This window comes from Pyrgilauda ruficollis, unplaced genomic scaffold, assembly GCF_017590135.1.
Source record: "Pyrgilauda ruficollis isolate IOZ18807 unplaced genomic scaffold, ASM1759013v1 scaffold100, whole genome shotgun sequence".
Taxonomy (NCBI): Eukaryota; Metazoa; Chordata; class Aves; order Passeriformes; family Passeridae; genus Pyrgilauda; species Pyrgilauda ruficollis.
In genome coordinates, this window is record NW_024508102.1 from 1,032,282 (window position 1) to 1,050,788 (window position 18,507).

Genomic DNA, 18,507 nt, shown 5'->3' on the forward strand with positions numbered 1-18,507 from the left:
CTGAGGCATTTTCTGGAGCCTGAGCCTTGGAGAACACTGCAGGGCCCAGAGCCCCGTGGGAGCAGGGCCAGGATAGGCTTCCCCAGCAGCCCCAAAAGAAAATCTGCTCGAAATTAACCCAGAGCTCAGGCTCCTCAAGAGCTCCACTGCTGCTTCACTTGCTTCCAGCAGTGGCTCCTGCTCTAGCAGATAACTCTGGGAGATGATGCCCAGAGCAGCTGAGGAGCCCGGTCCCTGGAAGTGTTCAGGGATGGGTTGGATGGGCTTTGGGGGAGCCTGGCATGGTGGAAGGTGTCCCAGCCCATGGCAGGGGGTGGCACTGGCTCTTTGAGGATCCCTTCCAACCCAAACCCCTCTGTGATTCCACAGTTCTGCTCCTGGGCTGTCTCTCAGAACAGTCTCACTTTTTACACTGCAGGGTGAATCAGGGAACAGGGAAGGTTCCAAACCCATTCCAAGGCACCTTTACCCCTTGTCTCTGATGCACTTTGCCACCAGGGCTGGCCTTTGGAGCCACTGCTGGACACACCTGGGGGGTCCTGGTGGTCCTGGGGACCTGGGGGGCTCCAGGGCAGGGTGTGGGGGGGAGTCCTGGTGGACACGGGCACCCCGCAGGGTGTGGGGGGGTCCTGGTGCTGGGAGGTGAAAACCCGAGCTGCCCCAGCAGCAGGGAGGGGCTCAGCAGTGGGCAGGGGGCAGCAGACCCCCCCCCCCGGCTGTGCTGCTGCTCCCTGGCCCCCAGCAGCAGCGACAGGCTCTGCTCTGTCCCCAGACTGGTTCGGTGTCGTGCTCCAGCTGAAGTCCCGGGAGACGGGCAGGACCTTCGTCAGCACCGAGTTCAAGTTCTACAACTGCAGCGCCCACCAGCTGTGAGTGCCCCCTCCCCACCCCGAGCAGAGACAAAAACCAGCCCAAAGGATTTGGGGAGTGGGCACTGGGGGGCTGGCACGGTGCCCGGGTCACGGCACGCACAGGGACAGCCAGCTGCCCGCGGCTCGGGGGGCTCCGGGGGGCTCCGGGAGCCTCGGAGGAGGCAGCTGGAGAGAGCCGGGAACAACCTCAACCTGCTGGTGCCCCCAAGCTGTGCGATCCCGCAACTGAGAGCTCGGCTGGAGCCGGGAGGGATGGGAATGGGGATGGGATGGGATGGCATGGGGATGGGATGGGATGGGGATGGGATGGGATAGGGAAGGGAAGGGAAGGGAAGTTAAGTTGCTGGGGAAGGCAGAACAGAGGGGCTGGGGAGGTGGGATGTGGGATGGAGGAGGTGGGATGTGGGCAGGGAAAGGTGGGATGCAGGAGGGGAAGGTGGGCAGAGGGAGCTGGGATGCAAGCTGCAGGAGCTGGGGTGCAGGAGGGGAAGGTGGGCTGCAGCCCAGGCATGTGGGAGGCCCAGTGGAGGCTCAGTTTTGCTGAGGATGGTGGAATCACACACACCCCCCCGGGCACTGGGAGGCAGCAGGCAGCTGGCTGGCCTTGAAAACACATTCACAGACCTGAAGCATTTATGGATTTCTCTCAGGAAACAAAAGCAAGCTGCAGCACTGTGGGCAGGACCTGCCAGCAGCTGGATGGGGGTGGCAGGGCTGGGAGATCTCCCGGGGCAGGGGCAACTGCTGGAGCCACCGAGGGCCAGCACAAGGTCACTCCCAGTCTTGCTGTGCTGGGTTTGAAGCTCCAGGGCCTTTCCTGCTGCACTGGGAAGTGGGTTTGTATGTTTGTGTGCTCACGAGCTTGGCTGGCCTCTGGTTTTTCTAGGCAGGCATTCATTTTTGATTTAAATTTTGTTGTGAGCCACAGCACAGGGCAGAGGTACTGGGATGACAGGGAATCCTTCAGGTCTGCTGCAGTGCTGGGGAGCAGCCCAGCCCTTTGGCATCTGACACACACACCCCTGGCAGGTGACAGAGGGGTTTGGGGACAGGCAGGAAGGTCCTTGTGACCCGATGGGCTGGGGTGGTTCAGAGCTCAGGGCGTGGATTCTGTGTCCCCAGGGAGCTGCAGGTGGGACAGGGAACCTTCCCTGCCCAGCGTGTTTTAGTGAGGACCTGATGAGGTGGAGAAAGAAGCAAAGGAGACAGTGGGCCTTGAGAAAGCTAGACTGGGGTGAAAGAGCCAAGGTGGTGAGCTGGTGTAAGTCTGGGAGCTCTGGGATCCCTCATCCTTCTGCCAGGCCTGGGAGAGCTGGAAATAGCAGCAGAAAACCACAGAAACCAGGGAACAGGGAGATGTGCCAAACCAGACCAAACCAGACCAGACCAAACCAGACCAAACCAAACCAGACCAAACCAAGCCAAACCACTGGCCTGGGTGACCAGGGAGATCCTCTTCCCTCAGAGGGGAAACTGGGAGCTCCACCAGCCCCTGCTGGGAATGCTGGAGGCCAGGCCAGGTGAGGTGAGGTGCTACAGACCCAAAGAGGGACAGAAATGGGTCAGACGAATGAGCAATTGAACAAGCTCTCAGCACTCCCCCAGATTTGCCTGTGGTGATTAGAGTCAGCTCCCCTGGCTGTTGAGGTCAGCAGGAATGCTCAGAAGGAGAGCACAATGCAGTCACTGGAGCTGTTCTGCTGGCAGCAGCTCCCGCTGCCCTGCTCCCTGTGCCCAGCTGGGACAGCCCTGCCTGCAGAGCTGCCCTGCTCCTCTTCCAGAGCCCCCTGCCCCAGGGGCTGTCCCTCCCCTGGTGACATTTGTCTGCCTGCCCTGGATTTGCTCCAGCCCGTCCGCTGCAGGTGGGACAGGGAACCTTCCCTGCCCAGCATGTTTTAGTGAGGACCTGATGAGGTGGAGAAAGAAGCAAAGGAGACAGTGGGCCTTGAGAAAGCTAGACTGGGGTGAAAGAGCCAAGGTGGTGAGCTGGTGTAAGTCTGGGAGCTCTGGGATCCCTCATCTTTCTGCCAGGCCTGGGAGAGCTGGAAATAGCAGCAGAAAACCACAGAAACCAGGGAACAGGGAGATGTGCCAAACCAGACCAAACCAGACCAGACCAAACCAGACCAAACCAAACCAGACCAAACCAAGCCAAACCACTGGCCTGGGTGACCAGGGAGATCCTCTTCCCTCAGAGGGGAAACTGGGAGCTCCACCAGCCCCTGCTGGGAATGCTGGAGGCCAGGCCAGGTGAGGTGAGGTGCTACAGACCCAAAGAGGGACAGAAATGGGTCAGACGAATGAGCAATTGAACAAGCTCTCAGCACTCCCCCAGATTTGCCTGTGGTGATTAGAGTCAGCTCCCCTGGCTGTTGAGGTCAGCAGGAATGCTCAGAAGGAGAGCACAATGCAGTCACTGGAGCTGTTCTGCTGGCAGCAGCTCCCGCTGCCCTGCTCCCTGTGCCCAGCTGGGACAGCCCTGCCTGCAGAGCTGCCCTGCTCCTCTTCCAGAGCCCCCTGACCCAGGGGCCACGCTGTCCCTCCCCTGGTGACATTTGTCTGCCTGCCCTGGCTTTGCTCCAGCCCGTCCCGGGCACTTCCCTCTCCAGGCAGCCCAAGGAGCCAGGGGCATGGCATGGGACTGGATCCACGGGCACAGCTGATCCCTGTGCCACCAAGAGCTGCCACGTGGCAGCAGGGGTGGCCTCGGAGATGGAGGAGGTGGCAACTGCCAGGATCAGCAGCTGTCACAGCTCCTGCGTCTCTGTGGCAGCAGCGAGAGGGGAACAAAACCCACCCAGCCACTCTGCTGGCAGCTGGGTCCCCTGGGGCTGAAAAGGGTCTGTGTTCTTTCAAAAACATTTCATAAACGGTTATTTTTTTTCTCCCCCAACATGAATCAAAAGCACTTGCTGCACCCTCTGCACTCCAAGGCCAGGCAGAAGTGTTGCTGTTGACTTGAAGCACTCCTGACTTGCAGAACAGCTGATCCCATTTTTGCCAGGCTTGCCTTCTTTTCTAGAAGCTAAAGCCCAAGCCTGGTGCCTGTGCAACGCCCTGCTCTACTTTACACCAATCCAACGACGTGCAGTAAATCCCAGCTTGCATTTTACTCTGGAATAAGCTGCGAGGCTGCCCCGAGTCTGTCTTTTGAGCGTGTGTGTTCTCCCAAACCCCTTTCTTCCTTCTTGCTCTATCAAAACCACCCCCCAGCCAAAGAAATTCTTTTCCCAGGAAGGCTGGATTTCTGGCAAGGCCTGCAGATGGCTGCAGCCCTGGCAAGGCGCTGAGCCCTGTGCTAACCCCTCCTTTCCCTGCAGGTGCCTGTCCTGTGTGAACAGTGCCTTCCGCTGCCACTGGTGCAAGTACCGCAACCTGTGCACCCACGACCCCACCACCTGCTCCTTCCAGGAGGGGAGGATCAACGTCTCCGAGGTACCAGCTGCCGTTCCTCCCTCTGTCCTTTGCTTTTCCGTGCCACAAGCAGCACAGCCCGTGTTGGTGTGAGGTTTGTGGGTCTCTCTGCTGTCCAAAAGTGCAGCTTTAAAGCAGGGCAGTGTTGGTGGCACTGAAGCGCTGCTCTGGACCTGAGCACAGAGCTGAGCCCTCCCCTGCTGTGTGGGAATGCCCAGGTTCATTAATTACAGTAATTGCTGTCGTGTTTTCCCCCGGGGGTCCCAGAGACTCCTCAGCCCCAGCACTCTGAGCAGCTCTGGCTGGGCTGCTCAGTGCCTGGTGTTGGCAGGGCTGGGATTTATGGCACAGCCCGACTGTGGCTGATGAAAAAGGGAATTACCAAAGAGCACAGCCCCAGATTTTGGAAAAGGGAGCTTGGTTTGGGTTCCAGACCCGGAGCCATCTCTCTTAGCAGCTCATAAAAGGTGTGTGGGGCTCCAATCCAAAAATGCTTTTAACACTTGGAAAGGCACAGCCCGTGAATGGCTCTGCCAGCTCTCCTGTGTGTCCCAGGGCAGAGGGATCCGTGGAGGAAAGGGGGTTGTTAGCACAAATTGAGCATTGCTCTTGGTCTGGGGTTTCTGCACTCCTTGTCCTGCCTGATCCCCTGCCTGCTTCTCTTCACGGGGTCCTGGTGCTGGCAGGGTCCTGGTCTTTGCCCTCAATGTTCCTACAAACAGCTTTGTAGCACCTGAAATGAGTGCAGGTCCTAAAGCTGCAAGGGAAGAACGGTTTAAAAGATGCTCTGGAAATCCTGAGAGTCCTGGGAAGTGGGAAAGGCAGCAGTGAGGACAGCTACAAATAAGAAAAAAAGGAAAGAGAGGAAGGTGTGCCAATATCCAGAGAAATCCTTGTCCGTGAGTGATGGAGATGGAGAAGAACAGGAGAGATCAGTCAGTGCTGCAAACACTGAGTTGTCAAAAAGGACTGACTGGAGGTTTAGCCAGGTTGCTGTTAAACCAGGAGTAAACTCCACTCTTGTGTCTCCCTGGCTGCAATGCTGCCAGGAGGTCCAGAGGTAAAGGGCAGAGTGATTTCTGAGCTGTGTGTGTAAGGACCTGGTGGGATCTGCAAAGCCAAGGATGGGCAGCGTGCCTGGGATGGGAACGGATGCCCAGGGAGAAGCTTCCACCCCAGGAGCAAACCAAAAGCTTTCTGCATCCAGTTCAAAGCCAAGAAACTTCATTTCACCATGTCAAGAGAAAGCAAAATCCTCCTGAGTGAGTGGTTTCTCCTCCACACTCCAATCATCCCTGTCCTCCCAGGCTGCACAGTTGGAGCTCTCTCTTCTCTGGGTCCCCAGCCCCAGAGTGTCTGACAGGTCCCTGCTAAAGGAGGACGATCCCATGATCTCTGTTTTCCTCCTGGGAGCACCCAGGACTTGCCTGAGATCACACAGATGAGAGAGTGGAGCAGTTGGTGTCCCTGCAAGTTCCTGCTGGGATCACAGGGCTGCTGTGTCTCCAAAGAACTTCCTCAGTCTTCATCTTGCAGAGGTTGTTTCTTACCAAGGGGTGTTTTGTGACACCTCACACCTTCCTGTGATTAGCTTTGATGAGGGCTGATGATAATGATACAAGTCATTTCTTCCCCAGACCTCTGAGCACAGGCAAAACCACCCCAAATAAATGAGTGTGCTTTTTTTAAGAGCAAAGAATTTCCTCTTCACACGCAGCATGGTGATAATGCCTTCGCTCTGGGCTCTTCACTAACACAGAAATAAGTAAATGCCTCATGGAGAGTTTCCTCTCCTAAACCAATTCAGATCACAATGTTCCCATTGTGTCACGGCCTGATGTATTAGGAAATTGTTTGTGCTTACCCTGGCTCCCTCCCCAGCAGAGCCAGTGGTGTTTGGAGCGGGGGATCTCCGTGCCTGTGCCCTACTTTCAGTCCCCTGTGCCTCTCCTTACGTAAGGTTTACACACGTGTTCACACGGGCCTGCAAATTTGCTCGCATCTTTATATTTAATTCAAGGGAAAATATCTTGAATATTCCCTTTTACTCCTGGCCCATCAGAGCTGGCGTCCCCGTGGGATTGGATGTGTAACGAGCTCCCTTTGATGCTCCCAGGAGTTGTCTGTCTGGAGGAGGAACGAGGGCTCAAAGCCTCAGCCACTTCAGGAGGATCTGGGGGAGAGAAATTCCCTCTCCATGAGCTGAGCTCTTGCTCCTTGCCAGGCTCTGTCCCCACTGCCCGAGCTGAGTGCTGCCCTCCTGCCCTGCCTGCTCTGGAAACACAGCCCAGGAGCTCTTCTCATCCCTCGTCCTGCCCTCCAACAGGAACTGTTGGCTCAGATCCAAGGGCAGAGCCCAGGGACAGATGTGGGGGTGCAGAGGGAGCCCCAGAGGTGGGTGGGTGCTTTAGGAAAAGTGGAAATGTGGTTTGGGGATCATTGAATACAGATATTTCACAGCCTTTACAGCAGAGGGATCCTGCAGGACAGAGCTGGCTGCTCCTGATGTTCTCCCTCTCGTGGGAATTTCTGAGATGGGGGAACCCAACTCCTCTGAGGTCTCCCTTTCCAGGCAGCCAATTCTTTAGGAGTTAATTATTAGAGAAGCAATTATTTTCCCATCCTTTTCCTGGTCAGAGTCTTCACTGTCAGCAGAAGGTGCCTGCTCAGACCTTGTCCCCACTAAATCAGGATTTCTCCAAGAGATTTCTCCTGGGTGTGGAGCACTGATTGTCCCACTTTACAAAACCCCAGATCAAGCCAGTGATGCCATTTTAATGTGCCTGATGTGGTTTGGTTTGTGTGTGTGTGTGAGGTTTTATGATGTCTCTCTCTAAATGTCTGAAGCTTCCAGATGAGGAGGAACGTGGATTCATAAACATCCTTCCACCCCATCCCAGAGGAGAGCTAGAACCAAATAAATCCTCTTAGCTCCCCAGAATGTGAGAGCCCGTCCCTCTTTGATGTCCAGCATGTGCTGATAATGCCATTTCCACAGGGGGACGCTGATCTGGGGACAGAGAGTTTCAGATTCGGGGATTTCAGTGCCCTTGGGCCTCCTTTGAATAATTCCCACTGATTTTGTGGCAACGCCCTTGCCCCTGGCTGTGCCCTTGGGTGCTGAGTGCTGCTTGATGTGCCTTGAAGGAAACAAAACCAAACCAGCCCGTCCTGCCAATCCCCATCCCCGCAGAGCTGAGATGTGCTGGAGGTGACTCAGAGCCACATCTCAGGCCACCAAAGCCAGCCAATGACTTTGCAGGGTCACACCTGACTTTGGGGAGATGCCTTTGCCTGAAATAGGAACAAAAAGCCCGGTTTCAGCAGAATTCCCTCAGCTCTGAGCCGTGGCTGTGCTTTTATCACCCGTGCTGTGGATGTTTGGCGCTCAGAGGGAAGGAGCCAGGAGGGAAGGGCTGCAGGAGCAGAGGGAGATGTTCCTGCTGGAACCCGTCCCTGTGCAGCTCCTGGCTCACCTCTGGCACACAAAGGGTTGTTTACAGGAGGGAAAGGTTCCCTCCGTGGCCGTAAATATCCCCCTGCCTCCCAAAGTGATGGAGAAGACCCAGGTTACAGCACGTGCCCCAGCTCAGGGCTAATGGTGTGGGGAAGGAATTCACCAGGCTGGGCTCCAGCTGCCTTCCTTTCATGTCTGGTTTCCAAGGAACAGGGGCTGCTCTCCTTTCCAGTGGCATAAATGAAGGATAATGTGTTTCCATGAGTGACAGGGACTGTAATTTATATCATTTGGAACACAACTGTGAGCCAGGGGTTTACATTCACGTGCCAGTTTGGGTTATGTTTATAACTTTCAAATAACGTGCAGCAAGTTAACATTTGTGGAGAGTTTGCGGGGGTTTTTTGAAGATGAAAAGTACAGAAACAGTCTATTTTCTGCCATTTGGGCTAAATCCCGTAGTCAGAAGAATTGCCTGCCATTTCTAGGCAATTTTTTTTTCCAAATAAGAGCAAGGAGGTTTGACCTACTAAAACTGCTCGGTTAAACACAAATAATAACCATGGGTGCTCTGTTCTGCTCCAGAGACAGCTGCACAACGCGGGTCTTTAAGGTATTTATAGACCTTGGAGTCTTTGAGGCTAAAAAGTGTTGGAGAAGCATAAAATGTCTTTGTAAATTGTGTGTGCTGATACTTCACAGGCAGAATATTCCCCGAGAGTCTGTGCCACTCAGGCATCGGAGCCTTGTCTTCCTCCAGCAGATCTGATCCGTGTTTATTCTGGCGCAGGGAAGTCAAGGAGGATAATGAGAGGATTCTGCCTGTTTGTTTAGAGAGAGGAGGCAATAATGGCCTTTCTAACTCGCTGCAGGATTTACCTCTCATGAATTAAAAAACAAAGTAAACTGATTATGGAGCAAGCTGTGTATTCCACCGCCTTTACTCGGTATTTTCTGGGTGTTTTCTGGGTGTTTCTCGCTCTTCCTGGGGAGGAAACCAGGATGGAGCACCCAGGCTGAGCCTGACACAGCAGGGACATCAGCAGGGACCTTGGCCACAGGCACAGCTCAGCCCAGCAGCAGGGCTGGTGCTGCCAACCCCTTCCCAGGGGAATGTGGCTGTGCAGGATTTGGGGTGCAGGGATGTGGCTGTAGAGGGATTCAGCTGCAGGGACATGGATTTTCAGGGATTTAGGGTGCAGAGGCAAGGATTTGGGGTGCAGGGATGTGGTTGTGCAGGCACATGGATTTTCAGGGATTTAGGGTGCAGGGATGTGGCTGTGCAGGATTTAGGGTGCAGGGATGTGGTTGTGCAGGGATTTGGGGTGCAGGGATGTGGCTGTGCAGGGATTCAGGTGCAGGGACATGGATTTTCAAGGATTTAGGGTGCAGGGATGTGGCTGTGTAGGGATTTTGTGTGCAAGGATGTGGCTGTGCAGGATTTGGGGTGCAGGGATGTGGCTGTGCAGGATTTGGGGTGCAGGGATGTGGCTGTGCCCAGCAGCAGGGCTGGTGCTGCCAACCCCTTCCCAGGGGAATGTGGCTGTGCAGGATTTGGGGTGCAGGGATGTGGCTGTAGAGGGATTCAGGTGCAGGGACATGGATTTTCAGGGATTTAGGGTGCAGGGATGTGGCTGTGCAGGATTTAGGGTGCAGGGATGTGGTTGTGCAGGGATTTGGGGTGCAGGGATGTGGCTGTGCAGGGATTCAGGTGCAGGGACATGGATTTTCAAGGATTTAGGGTGCAGGGATGTGGCTGTGTAGGGATTTTGTGTGCAAGGATGTGGCTGTGCAGGATTTGGGGTGCAGGAATGTGGCTGTGCAGGGCCGTGGGTGCACATCACTGAGGCTGCAATTTAAAAAGCAAATTGTGAAAAGAAAATCCCTGAAAGCTGAGCTTTCCCTGGGGCTGGAAATGGCTCGCAGGGGCTCCAGGGGACGTGCAGGGTCCGAGCTGACCCGAGCCCTCCGCAGCTCCTCTCGCTCAGCTGAGAAATTCAGCAGCCACTGCCCGCAGCAGTGTGGCTGCCCACGAGCATCCTGGCTTTGCTGGAGTCTGGCATCTTCCTACAGATCTCCCCATCCCCAAACGTGGATCCCCTATTAGTGTGATCACTGCAGCTGTCAGCCAGCACGGAGGGGCCGCCCTCAGCCTGCGCCTGCCTCGCTTTCCCCACAACCCCAACGTGACATTTTCCTTCCACTGGAACCAAAGGAATGGGAAAAAAAAAATCTATTTTGCCCCACTAATGATGGCAGAATAGTTTTTCTGCCAGCATTTTCAGCACCAGGGAGCAGATGTGGGGATGGAGTCCCTCCCGTGCCTGGGAAGGCAGGAGCCTTTCCTTAGCAGTCGCCTCACGGATGGAGCTGGCCAGGAAGGATAATGGTCCATAACACATTCATTATTTTCAGGACTGTGCACTGAAGTTCTCCCACTGGTGATGCAAGTGGAGATTTTTTTTTGTTTTCAGTTGTAATGGAGTAAAGGATTCTGCAGCTCTGGGTTGCTTTTCCTTCCAGCCCTCGGGCGTTCCACCGGGCTGGGCCCCGCTCTGCTGGAGCTCGATGGGACTGTGAGGTGAAATCAAAACCTTACAGGCAGGTGTTGAGTGGAAGGTGGCACAGGTGAGCAGTGCTTCAGGAGAGGAAGGAATGTGCAGAGCCAGCTTGGAAGAGCTGGGTGGGAAACGCTGTGAATCCAGGGAGTTTGCTGGTGGTGAGCTGGGGCTGGATCCACGGTGCCAGGGTCAGTGGGAAGCAGGGAATGCCATTCCCTTCCAGCCTGTGAACCCGCTCCTCTGCAGGAAAGAGCCTCCCTTCCCTCCCCAGCACAGCTGATGGAGTTTGAAATCACTCCTGGCTGTTAATCCGTGAAAGTCCCTGTTAGAAATAAAATAAAATATATATACGGAAAAGTGCCACTAAAAAGGTTTACGAGGCTGCAGTTTAAGTTAGTGGCTCCTCCAGACCTGAGCATCTGTTTCTCATTTACAGCTCGCTTGAAAGTGGTGAAACACATCCCATGGCCCTGGCAGGGAGCTGCAGGGGGAGCCTGCCTTGGGGAGGGGGATTTTCCCCCTGGACACGCAGGATTCTGGGCAGGATGGCTGCCTGGCATTGCCATCAGCAAGATTTCCTTTCATCCCCAGGCTGGAGGGCAAAGGGCTTGGGATGCCAGTCTGGGATTTGGCAGAGGGAGACTGACGTGTTTGTTCTAAACTCCTGCTTTAGCTGGGGATTAATCATTCAGTGTCAGGTGCTTACAGGTACTTAGGTACCTTGTTCCATGAGATCAAAGCAAATTAGAGCTGAGCAGAATGTAAATACAGCTGATGGTCAGAGGTATTGCAGTTCCTGGTGTAGAAATTGGAGAAAAAATTGTGTGTTGTGCAGAGATAATGTTTGGGATGTTGAGATCTCAGGGGAGGGATGTCACACAGTTACCAGGAGCTGAAAAGTCATTTTTTGTGGTCCATCTCAGGGTTTCATTTACACATTCAGTTTGTGCTTGGGCAAACTTGACTTGGACTCAGTGATCTTAGAGGTCTCTTCCAACCTCATTATCCTGTGATTCTGTGATTCTGTGAACTGGAGATCTGTGCCATGGTGTTTCACAGAGTCACAGATGGTTTGGATGGGGAGGTGTCACGGTTTTGTTCACATCTCTGGGGGCCTGAGACACTGAGGTGTCCTTGCTTCCCAGGCCTGCAGAGGAATTGCTGTGTCTGACCAAAACGGGAGAGCAGCAGCCCACACTGCGCGTGGTGTTTGGAGTCACACACTCCAAATTTCGCAGGATTTGCAGCACTGCATGATTACAACCACACAAAAAACCCATAAAAGCTCAAACCCTAACGCATCACCCCCCAGCCGTGACCTCCCACCTTCTCCCCCTGCCTCCCAGGACTGCCCCCAGCTGTTCCCCACGGAGGAGATCCTGATCCCGGTGGGAGAGGTGAAGCCCATCACGCTGAAGGCCAGGAACCTGCCGCAGCCCCAGTCGGGCCAGAGGGGCTACGAGTGCGTGCTCAGCATCCAGGGCATCGTGCACAGGGTGCCCGCCCTGCGCTTCAACAGCTCCAGCGTGCAGTGCCAGAACAGCTCGGTGAGAGCAGCGCTGGGCAGCCCCCAGCAGCCGCTGGGGAGGGTGGAAAATCTCTTTAATCCTGGGTTCCAGGTGGGAAAATGCCCGCGGGGAGGAGATGCCGCGTCTGGAGTGCCCTGGCTGCTGGTGGGGGGTCAGCAAGGGGAGGAGGAGGAGGAGGGAATGCAGGAGGTGTTAAGGCAGGCTAATTCACACACGGGGAGATAAGGAGAATCACAGACCCCTTATCGGGGAGCTGTCAAATCCCAGGTCACGGTGGCTGGATGAATAGAGCGGTGCTGGAGAGCAGGGAAGGAGGGGGAGAGGGAAAGTGCCAGGGGAGAGAGCAGAGCAGGGAATCACTGGGTGATGCTGACAGGAGCAGGGCAGGGTAATCCCCTCCACAGGACAGGGCTCAGCCTCGCCATGGGCACCCCAAAACCACCCTGCTGGGATGCCAAAACACGAGTGGCACATGCAGGCACGCCCGCCCTGATCCGAATTTGGGTCTGCAGTGTCCCTGCACAGCCGGGGGACGAGCAGGGACAAGGGTGGCCCTTCCTCTGCTCACCATGTGCTCGAAAAGGGCCCTGGGCAAAAAGGGCACAGTCAGTTTGTTTTAGGCAGCACAACAGGGTCCACTTGAATATTCAGTGCAGATGGCCTTAAATTGTTAATGAAGTTTTGAATTTTTAAAAGTTTCGCTGGATATTTATACATCGCTGGCCGTCTTCAGGCCTTGCAGCTTGGTGGATAATAAATGTATTAATAGTACATAGTACTTTTCCTATCCAGAGTGATTTATAAGCATTAGAGAAGCACTTTTATTGCTGTTGGGCTGATAGGAAGTGGTAGGGGGAGGACGTGAGGGCCATTCTGCACTCACAGCTTCTTGTTCCACACCAGCTTAATTAAAACCAGGCAGGGTGAACCAGTACAGTCAAACATGAGTTAAAACTGCACAGCTCCTGCCCAGGGACAGGCAGAGCACTCTGCCCTGCTTTAATCACCACTCCCTCCTCCCAGAGAGGATGGCAATGCTCACTCACCTTCTGAAGTCTTTTTAGCAGCTCTTGGTTGACCTAAAGAGAGCAGCAGAGTGAGGCCTGGCCAGTGCTGGGGGTGATAATGGGAATTCCAGCATTCACTGGGAATTCAGCTGCAGCATCCAGCCTCACTCAGCCACGGCCCCCAGGATGTCATAAAAAGGAAAATAATTCAGGCCAGTGCTATCCTGGAGCAGGCTGAGGCAGTGGCTGGGGCTCTGCACCATCTATTTTTGCTCAGCTGTTTCCTGTTCCACCTGCAAAGCTCTGCAGTGGGGTTTTGGGGCTCCCAGTCCCACTGGGGTGCACAAAGTGGGCAAGAAGCAGCCTGAAGGCAGCAGTCCCAGTCTGGTTAACTGGAGGGGCTCTGTTGGTAAGCCAGACTGAGTGATGAGAGCAACCACTGCACGTGGAATAATTAATCTGTTACCTCTCACAAGGACTAGATCTGATTTAATTATCTCCTCCTGATGAGGAGAAGGGACTCAAAGCAGAACCCTGGAGATGAAGTGTAAAAATGTGGTGTCTGAGGCACCAGCAGATGTTTTTAAGCAGAAAATAAAGATGGTTTCTCTCAAAAAAACCCTCTTTGTCTGGGAGTGTTGTGTCCCCAGGCATTCACTCTGGATCTTACCCTGCAGTACCTCTATGATGGGATGGACATCAGCAACCTGGCAGTGGACTTTGCCGTGGTTTGGAACGGGAACTTCGTCATTGACAACCCGGAGAACCTGAAAGGTAAAATCTGCTTGAACTGGCTTCAGGCTGAGCCTGGGTTGGCTGAGCCTTGGATTTGGGATCCACCTGCGGCTTGGGGAGACAAAGCTGAGCTTGTGCTGGACTGGGCAAGTCCAGGAGCAGCTGTGTCCTGAGGAATCCCCCAATCCCAGCTGTACCCCAAGTGAATACCCCAATCCCATCTCTACCCCAAGGGAATCCCCCAATCCCAGCTGTACCCCAAGGGAATCTCTGAATCCCAGATGTATCCCCAGGGAATCCCCCAGTCCCAGCTGCACCCCCAACCCTGGCTGCACCCCAGGTGAATCCCCCAATCCCAGCTGCACCCCAAGTTAATCCCCCAGTCCCAGCTGCCAGCTGTACCCCAAGTGAATACCCCAATCCCATCTCTACCCCAAGGGAATCCCCCAATCCCATCTCTACCCCAAGGGAATCCCCCAATCCCATCTCTACCCCAAGGGAATCCCCCAATCCCAGCTGTGCCCCAAGGGAATACCTTGAATCCCAGCTGCACCCCAAGTTAACCCCCCAGCCCCAGCTGCACCCCCAGCCCTGGCTGCACCCTGGGTGAATCCCCCAATCCCAGCTGCACCCCCAGTCCCAGCTGCACCCCGAGGGAATCCCCCAGCTCTGGCTGCACCCTGGGTGAATCTCCCAATCCCAGCTGCACCCCCAGTCCCAGCTGCACCCCGAGTTAATCCCCCAGTCCCAGCTGCACCCTGAGGGAATCCCCCAGTCCCGTCTGCACCCCGAGGGAATCCCCCAGCCCCGGCTGCCCCCGAGGAGCCCCTCCCCGGCTGATGCCCCGTCCGTGTCCCGCAGTGCACCTGTACAAGTGCGCGGCGCAGCGCGAGAGCTGCGGGCTGTGCCTCAAGGCCGACCCCAAGTTCGAGTGCGGCTGGTGCAGCGGCGAGGCCAAGTGCACCCTGCGGCCCCACTGCGGCTCCCCCGGCGCCCTGCCCTGGCTCGACTGGTCCAGCCACAACGTCAAGTGCTCCAACCCGCGCATCACCGAGGTGAGCCCAGCCCGCCCCGCCCTGCTGCGGCAGCGAGCTCCTGAAAGGGAATAACTGGCATGGCATTGACTCCGTGGTGGCAGAAGGCTGATCAGGTGCTTTATTCTGTCATAGGATACTGTATTACACTGCTGCACTACACTGTGTTATACTACTGTACTGTACACTGTCATATATACTACATATATATGTATATATATACATATATACTACACACAGTCACTGAACACTGAATCCCAGAATCACTGAATCCCAGAATCACTGAATCCCAGAATCACTGAATCACTGAATCACAGAATAATGAGGTTGGAAGAGACCTCTAAGATCATCGAGTCCAACCCATGCCCTAACACCTCAACTAGGCTAGAGCACCAAGTGCCATGTCCAGTGGTTTTTTAAACACATCCAGAGATGGTGATTCTACTGCCTCCCTGGGAATAGCATTCCAGTGCTTTATTACTCTTTCAATGAAAAATTTCTTGCTAGTATCCAACCTGTACCTTCCCCGATGTAGCTTGAGACTGCTATACTATACACTATTATACAACTACCACTGCACTGTTCTACACTACCACCAAAAAAAACCCATAGCCCCTGCCAGCCACATGTGGATCCAATTGGTCAATGAATCAAAACACCACCACCAGAGCCCAGTCAGGAAATCCCTTTTTGTAAACAATCCCCATAACACATTCCTCATGTGCGCAACAACAGGCGCAGCACACGCAGGTAAGAATTGTTTTAATTCTCTCTCGGAGCTTTCTCACAGCTTTCCCCAGGAAAATCCTGGGAAAGTCTGTGTCTCTCTCTGTTTGGAGGATATGTGATTATCACACTCCCCCTGTGCTGTCCCAAAATCTGCCCAGCCCTGAGAAACACAGGTAAAACACTCTGGAACTTTCTGGGACAGTTTTAGTGTGCAGCCTCTGCCCCGCCCACACTGCAGTGACCGCCACAGACTGCAGCGGGAATGCTAATTAAACCAGGGAGCTAATTAGTCTGGAGTTGGTGGTTCTGATATTTCTGTTCAGCCCACTGAGGGATGCAAAATGTGTCCCAGGAGCATTTTCAGCAGTGAAACTGCACTCGCTCTGTTAACGCTGCTATGAGGAGTGACACTCCTGTCAGGTGGGAATGAAGGAAGGTTTGGATTTCTCAGTTAATTAAATCCCCCAAAAACGCCTCCCTTGCCCTGGGTGTGCATCCACACTGCAAAAGGTGTAACACAGTAGGATCAGAGTTGTCTGTTACACCAGTGCTGCTGGCAGTGCTGCTCAGCACCCAAAATCTGCCAGCTGGATCAGAACCCAAGTGAGTGTGGAAGTCTCTTCTGAAATTAAATTAGTTTCTACACTGGTTTAACTAAACTGGCTCAGATCCCGTGGGAGAGAGGCATCAACCTCCTTTATGGAGGAGAGGAAGGAAGCAGCTGCTGTATCAGGGCTGGGTGGGGCTGGCAGAGAACAATGTTGCTGAGGAGGGTCCATCCATCCATCCATCCATCCATCCATCCATCCATCCATCCATCATCCATCCCTCCATCCATCCATCCATCCTCAAGGATGTTACCAGACTTCTGGTATTTCTTAGGCCTTCTGCCAGCAGTGTTACCACCTTTGCTGGGCAGGTGTTTCTCTTGTGCAGGTTTTTCTCTTGTGCAGGTGTTTCTCTCATGCAGGTATTTCTCTCGTGCAGGTGTTTCTCTCATGCAGGTTTTTCTCTCATGCAGGTGTTTCTCTCATGCAGGTGTTTCTATCATGCAGGTGTTTCTATCGTGCAGGTTTTTCTCTCGTGCAGGTTTTTCTCTTGTGCAGTGTTTTGTGCAGGGCAGAGTGGAGCTGGCGGCTGGTTGTGCAGGGATGGGAAAGCACTAAAAAGGATTGGAAGACTGTCCTTTCCCTGCTTGGTTGGTCTCTTTGTTTTCCAACTCCTAGTTGTGCTACCAAGAGATAAAATGATCCTTAAAGGCTCCCCTGGACCTTCCCCTTGCCCTGCCACTGGGCAGAACCCAAATTTCTCTTGCCCAAGTGCTGTTCTGCTGCACAAGGTTATGCCACAGGAAGCAAAACAGCCTCTAGTGAGATTTGCTTCCCCATAAACCACGCAGAAAGTTGTCAAGTCAAAGAAATCTTGGAATTATTTATCTGCCCCTCCTTGAGCTGGGCAGAGAAGGGGAAAAGCACTGTGCTGCAGCGACTTGCATGTGAGCAGTGCCAGGCTGGCTCTGGCAGCTGGCTGCAGGCAGGGCACTGCCACCAAGTGTTTTATCACTGTCCAACTTGAAAGCAATACTTTTGGGCTCTGTCCAAGCAGAAAAGAGCAGAGCTCTGCTGTGACAGATTTCTTGACTCCATCTCAGCCCTCAGTGTGAGAGTGTGGAGGAGACCATGAGACCTTCCCAGCATTCGTTGCTGTTGGGTCCTTTCCCAACATCTGAGTTTTCTCAGGATTTTGGGTAACATTTTGCCTTGTCCAGTGCTGCAGAGCTGTACAGCTGGGAGGACACCCTGCCCTGCTGGGACTGAGCTGGCCCTGGCAGGTCCAGAGCTGGCACTGGTGCCACGTCCCCCATCCCTTGGGCACCAGCAGTGACAGGAGTGGGGAGCAGGATTTGCTCTCATACTAGAGCTCACATTGCAGCCTGGATTACCCAGAGTAAAAGAGCCTTTAATATGGGCTGGTTTCCACTCCTTTTGCTTCATCTGGCCAGGTTCACTCTTTGTGACAAGCCTGAGGTCAAGGGCCTGGCTCCCAGGCGCCAGTGCCTTCGGGGGATGCATAAATAAGGAGATTGTGCCTTAATAGTTCTAAAAGTAAATGAGCAGAGGGGTATTTGCAGTCCTCTCACTGAGTGAGAGGTCCAGCCCTCCCCAGAAATGTCCCCTCAGCAGCTTAAAACTTCCACCCGGTCTGTGGCCTTAGCAATAAATAAATAAAAATCCCTTTTCTGGCGAACAAGCGGCACTCTGATCTCCTATTCATTTATTTGCAGGCCTCATTAATATAACATCAGTGCAACAAACAGCTGAAGGGGGGGCAGTGTCAGGCTGAATAATGGAGTTGCTCTGCTGAGATAACAATTAGGTTCTGAATGTGCCATCAGCTGAGGCAGAGACAAGGAGGGATCATGCCGGGATGACAACGCTCATGTGCTGCTTCCCGCTGGGCTCATCAGCTGGGATCCAGGGCTCAGAGCAGGAGCAAAAAAAGCACAAAGAGGATGGAGGTGGATGGGTTTGGGGAGGGGGCAGGGGCTGTGCCGTTGATTGGGTGCTCTCTCTGCACCCCAGCAGATGCCAAGGGCTTGCAGCTCCGCAGGGAAAGCCCCAGCAGCTCCAGCCAGCCGCGGCTCCTGCTCTCCCCGGCTCCTCACTGACTTCTTCTGCAGGCAAAATGTTGCTTCATGTCAGAAAGGCTGAAAGATTCGAGCAGCAAGACATGACACTGAGAACATTTATCCCTCGTTGCTGGAGCCGTGTCCCCTGCAGGCTGCGAGGGGCAGGGCTCTGGCACTGGGCTGGGGCTCCTGGATCCCTGGGACCCTTGGATCCCAGCCTGGGGGATCCCTTGGATCCCAACCTTGGGAGTCCCTTGGGTTCCATCCTTGGAAGTCCCTTGGACTCTAGCCTTGGGGGTCCTTTGGATTCCAGCCTTGCAGGATCTCTTGGATTCCAACCTTGGGGATCCCTTGGATCCCAACCTTGGGGGTCCTTTGGATTCCAGCCTTGCAGGATCTCTTGGATTCCAACCTTGGGGATCCCTTGGGTCCCAACCTTGGGAGTCCCTTAGATCCCAACCTTGAGGGCCCCTTGGGTTCCAAGCTTGGGGATCCCTTGGATCCCAACCTTGGGGGTCTCTTGGACTCCAGCCTTGGGGG

The 18,507-nt window shown here is 54.4% G+C and overlaps 1 protein-coding gene across 3 annotated transcripts in view; it reads left to right on the plus strand.

Annotated features, from left to right (window-relative positions):
- PLXNA2 (plexin A2) overlaps positions 1 to 18,507 on the plus strand; it is a 138,929-nt gene that overhangs the window by 79,200 nt on the left and 41,222 nt on the right. For all 3 annotated transcript variants that reach the window (XM_041466980.1, XM_041466974.1, XM_041466988.1), the window contains exons 8-12: positions 773 to 869; positions 4,193 to 4,307; positions 11,651 to 11,851; positions 13,518 to 13,614; positions 14,437 to 14,630. In XM_041466980.1, coding sequence (XP_041322914.1) covers positions 773 to 869; positions 4,193 to 4,307; positions 11,651 to 11,851; positions 13,518 to 13,614; positions 14,437 to 14,630 — 704 coding nt within the window. The remainder of the gene's footprint in view (positions 1 to 772; positions 870 to 4,192; positions 4,308 to 11,650; positions 11,852 to 13,517; positions 13,615 to 14,436; positions 14,631 to 18,507) is intronic.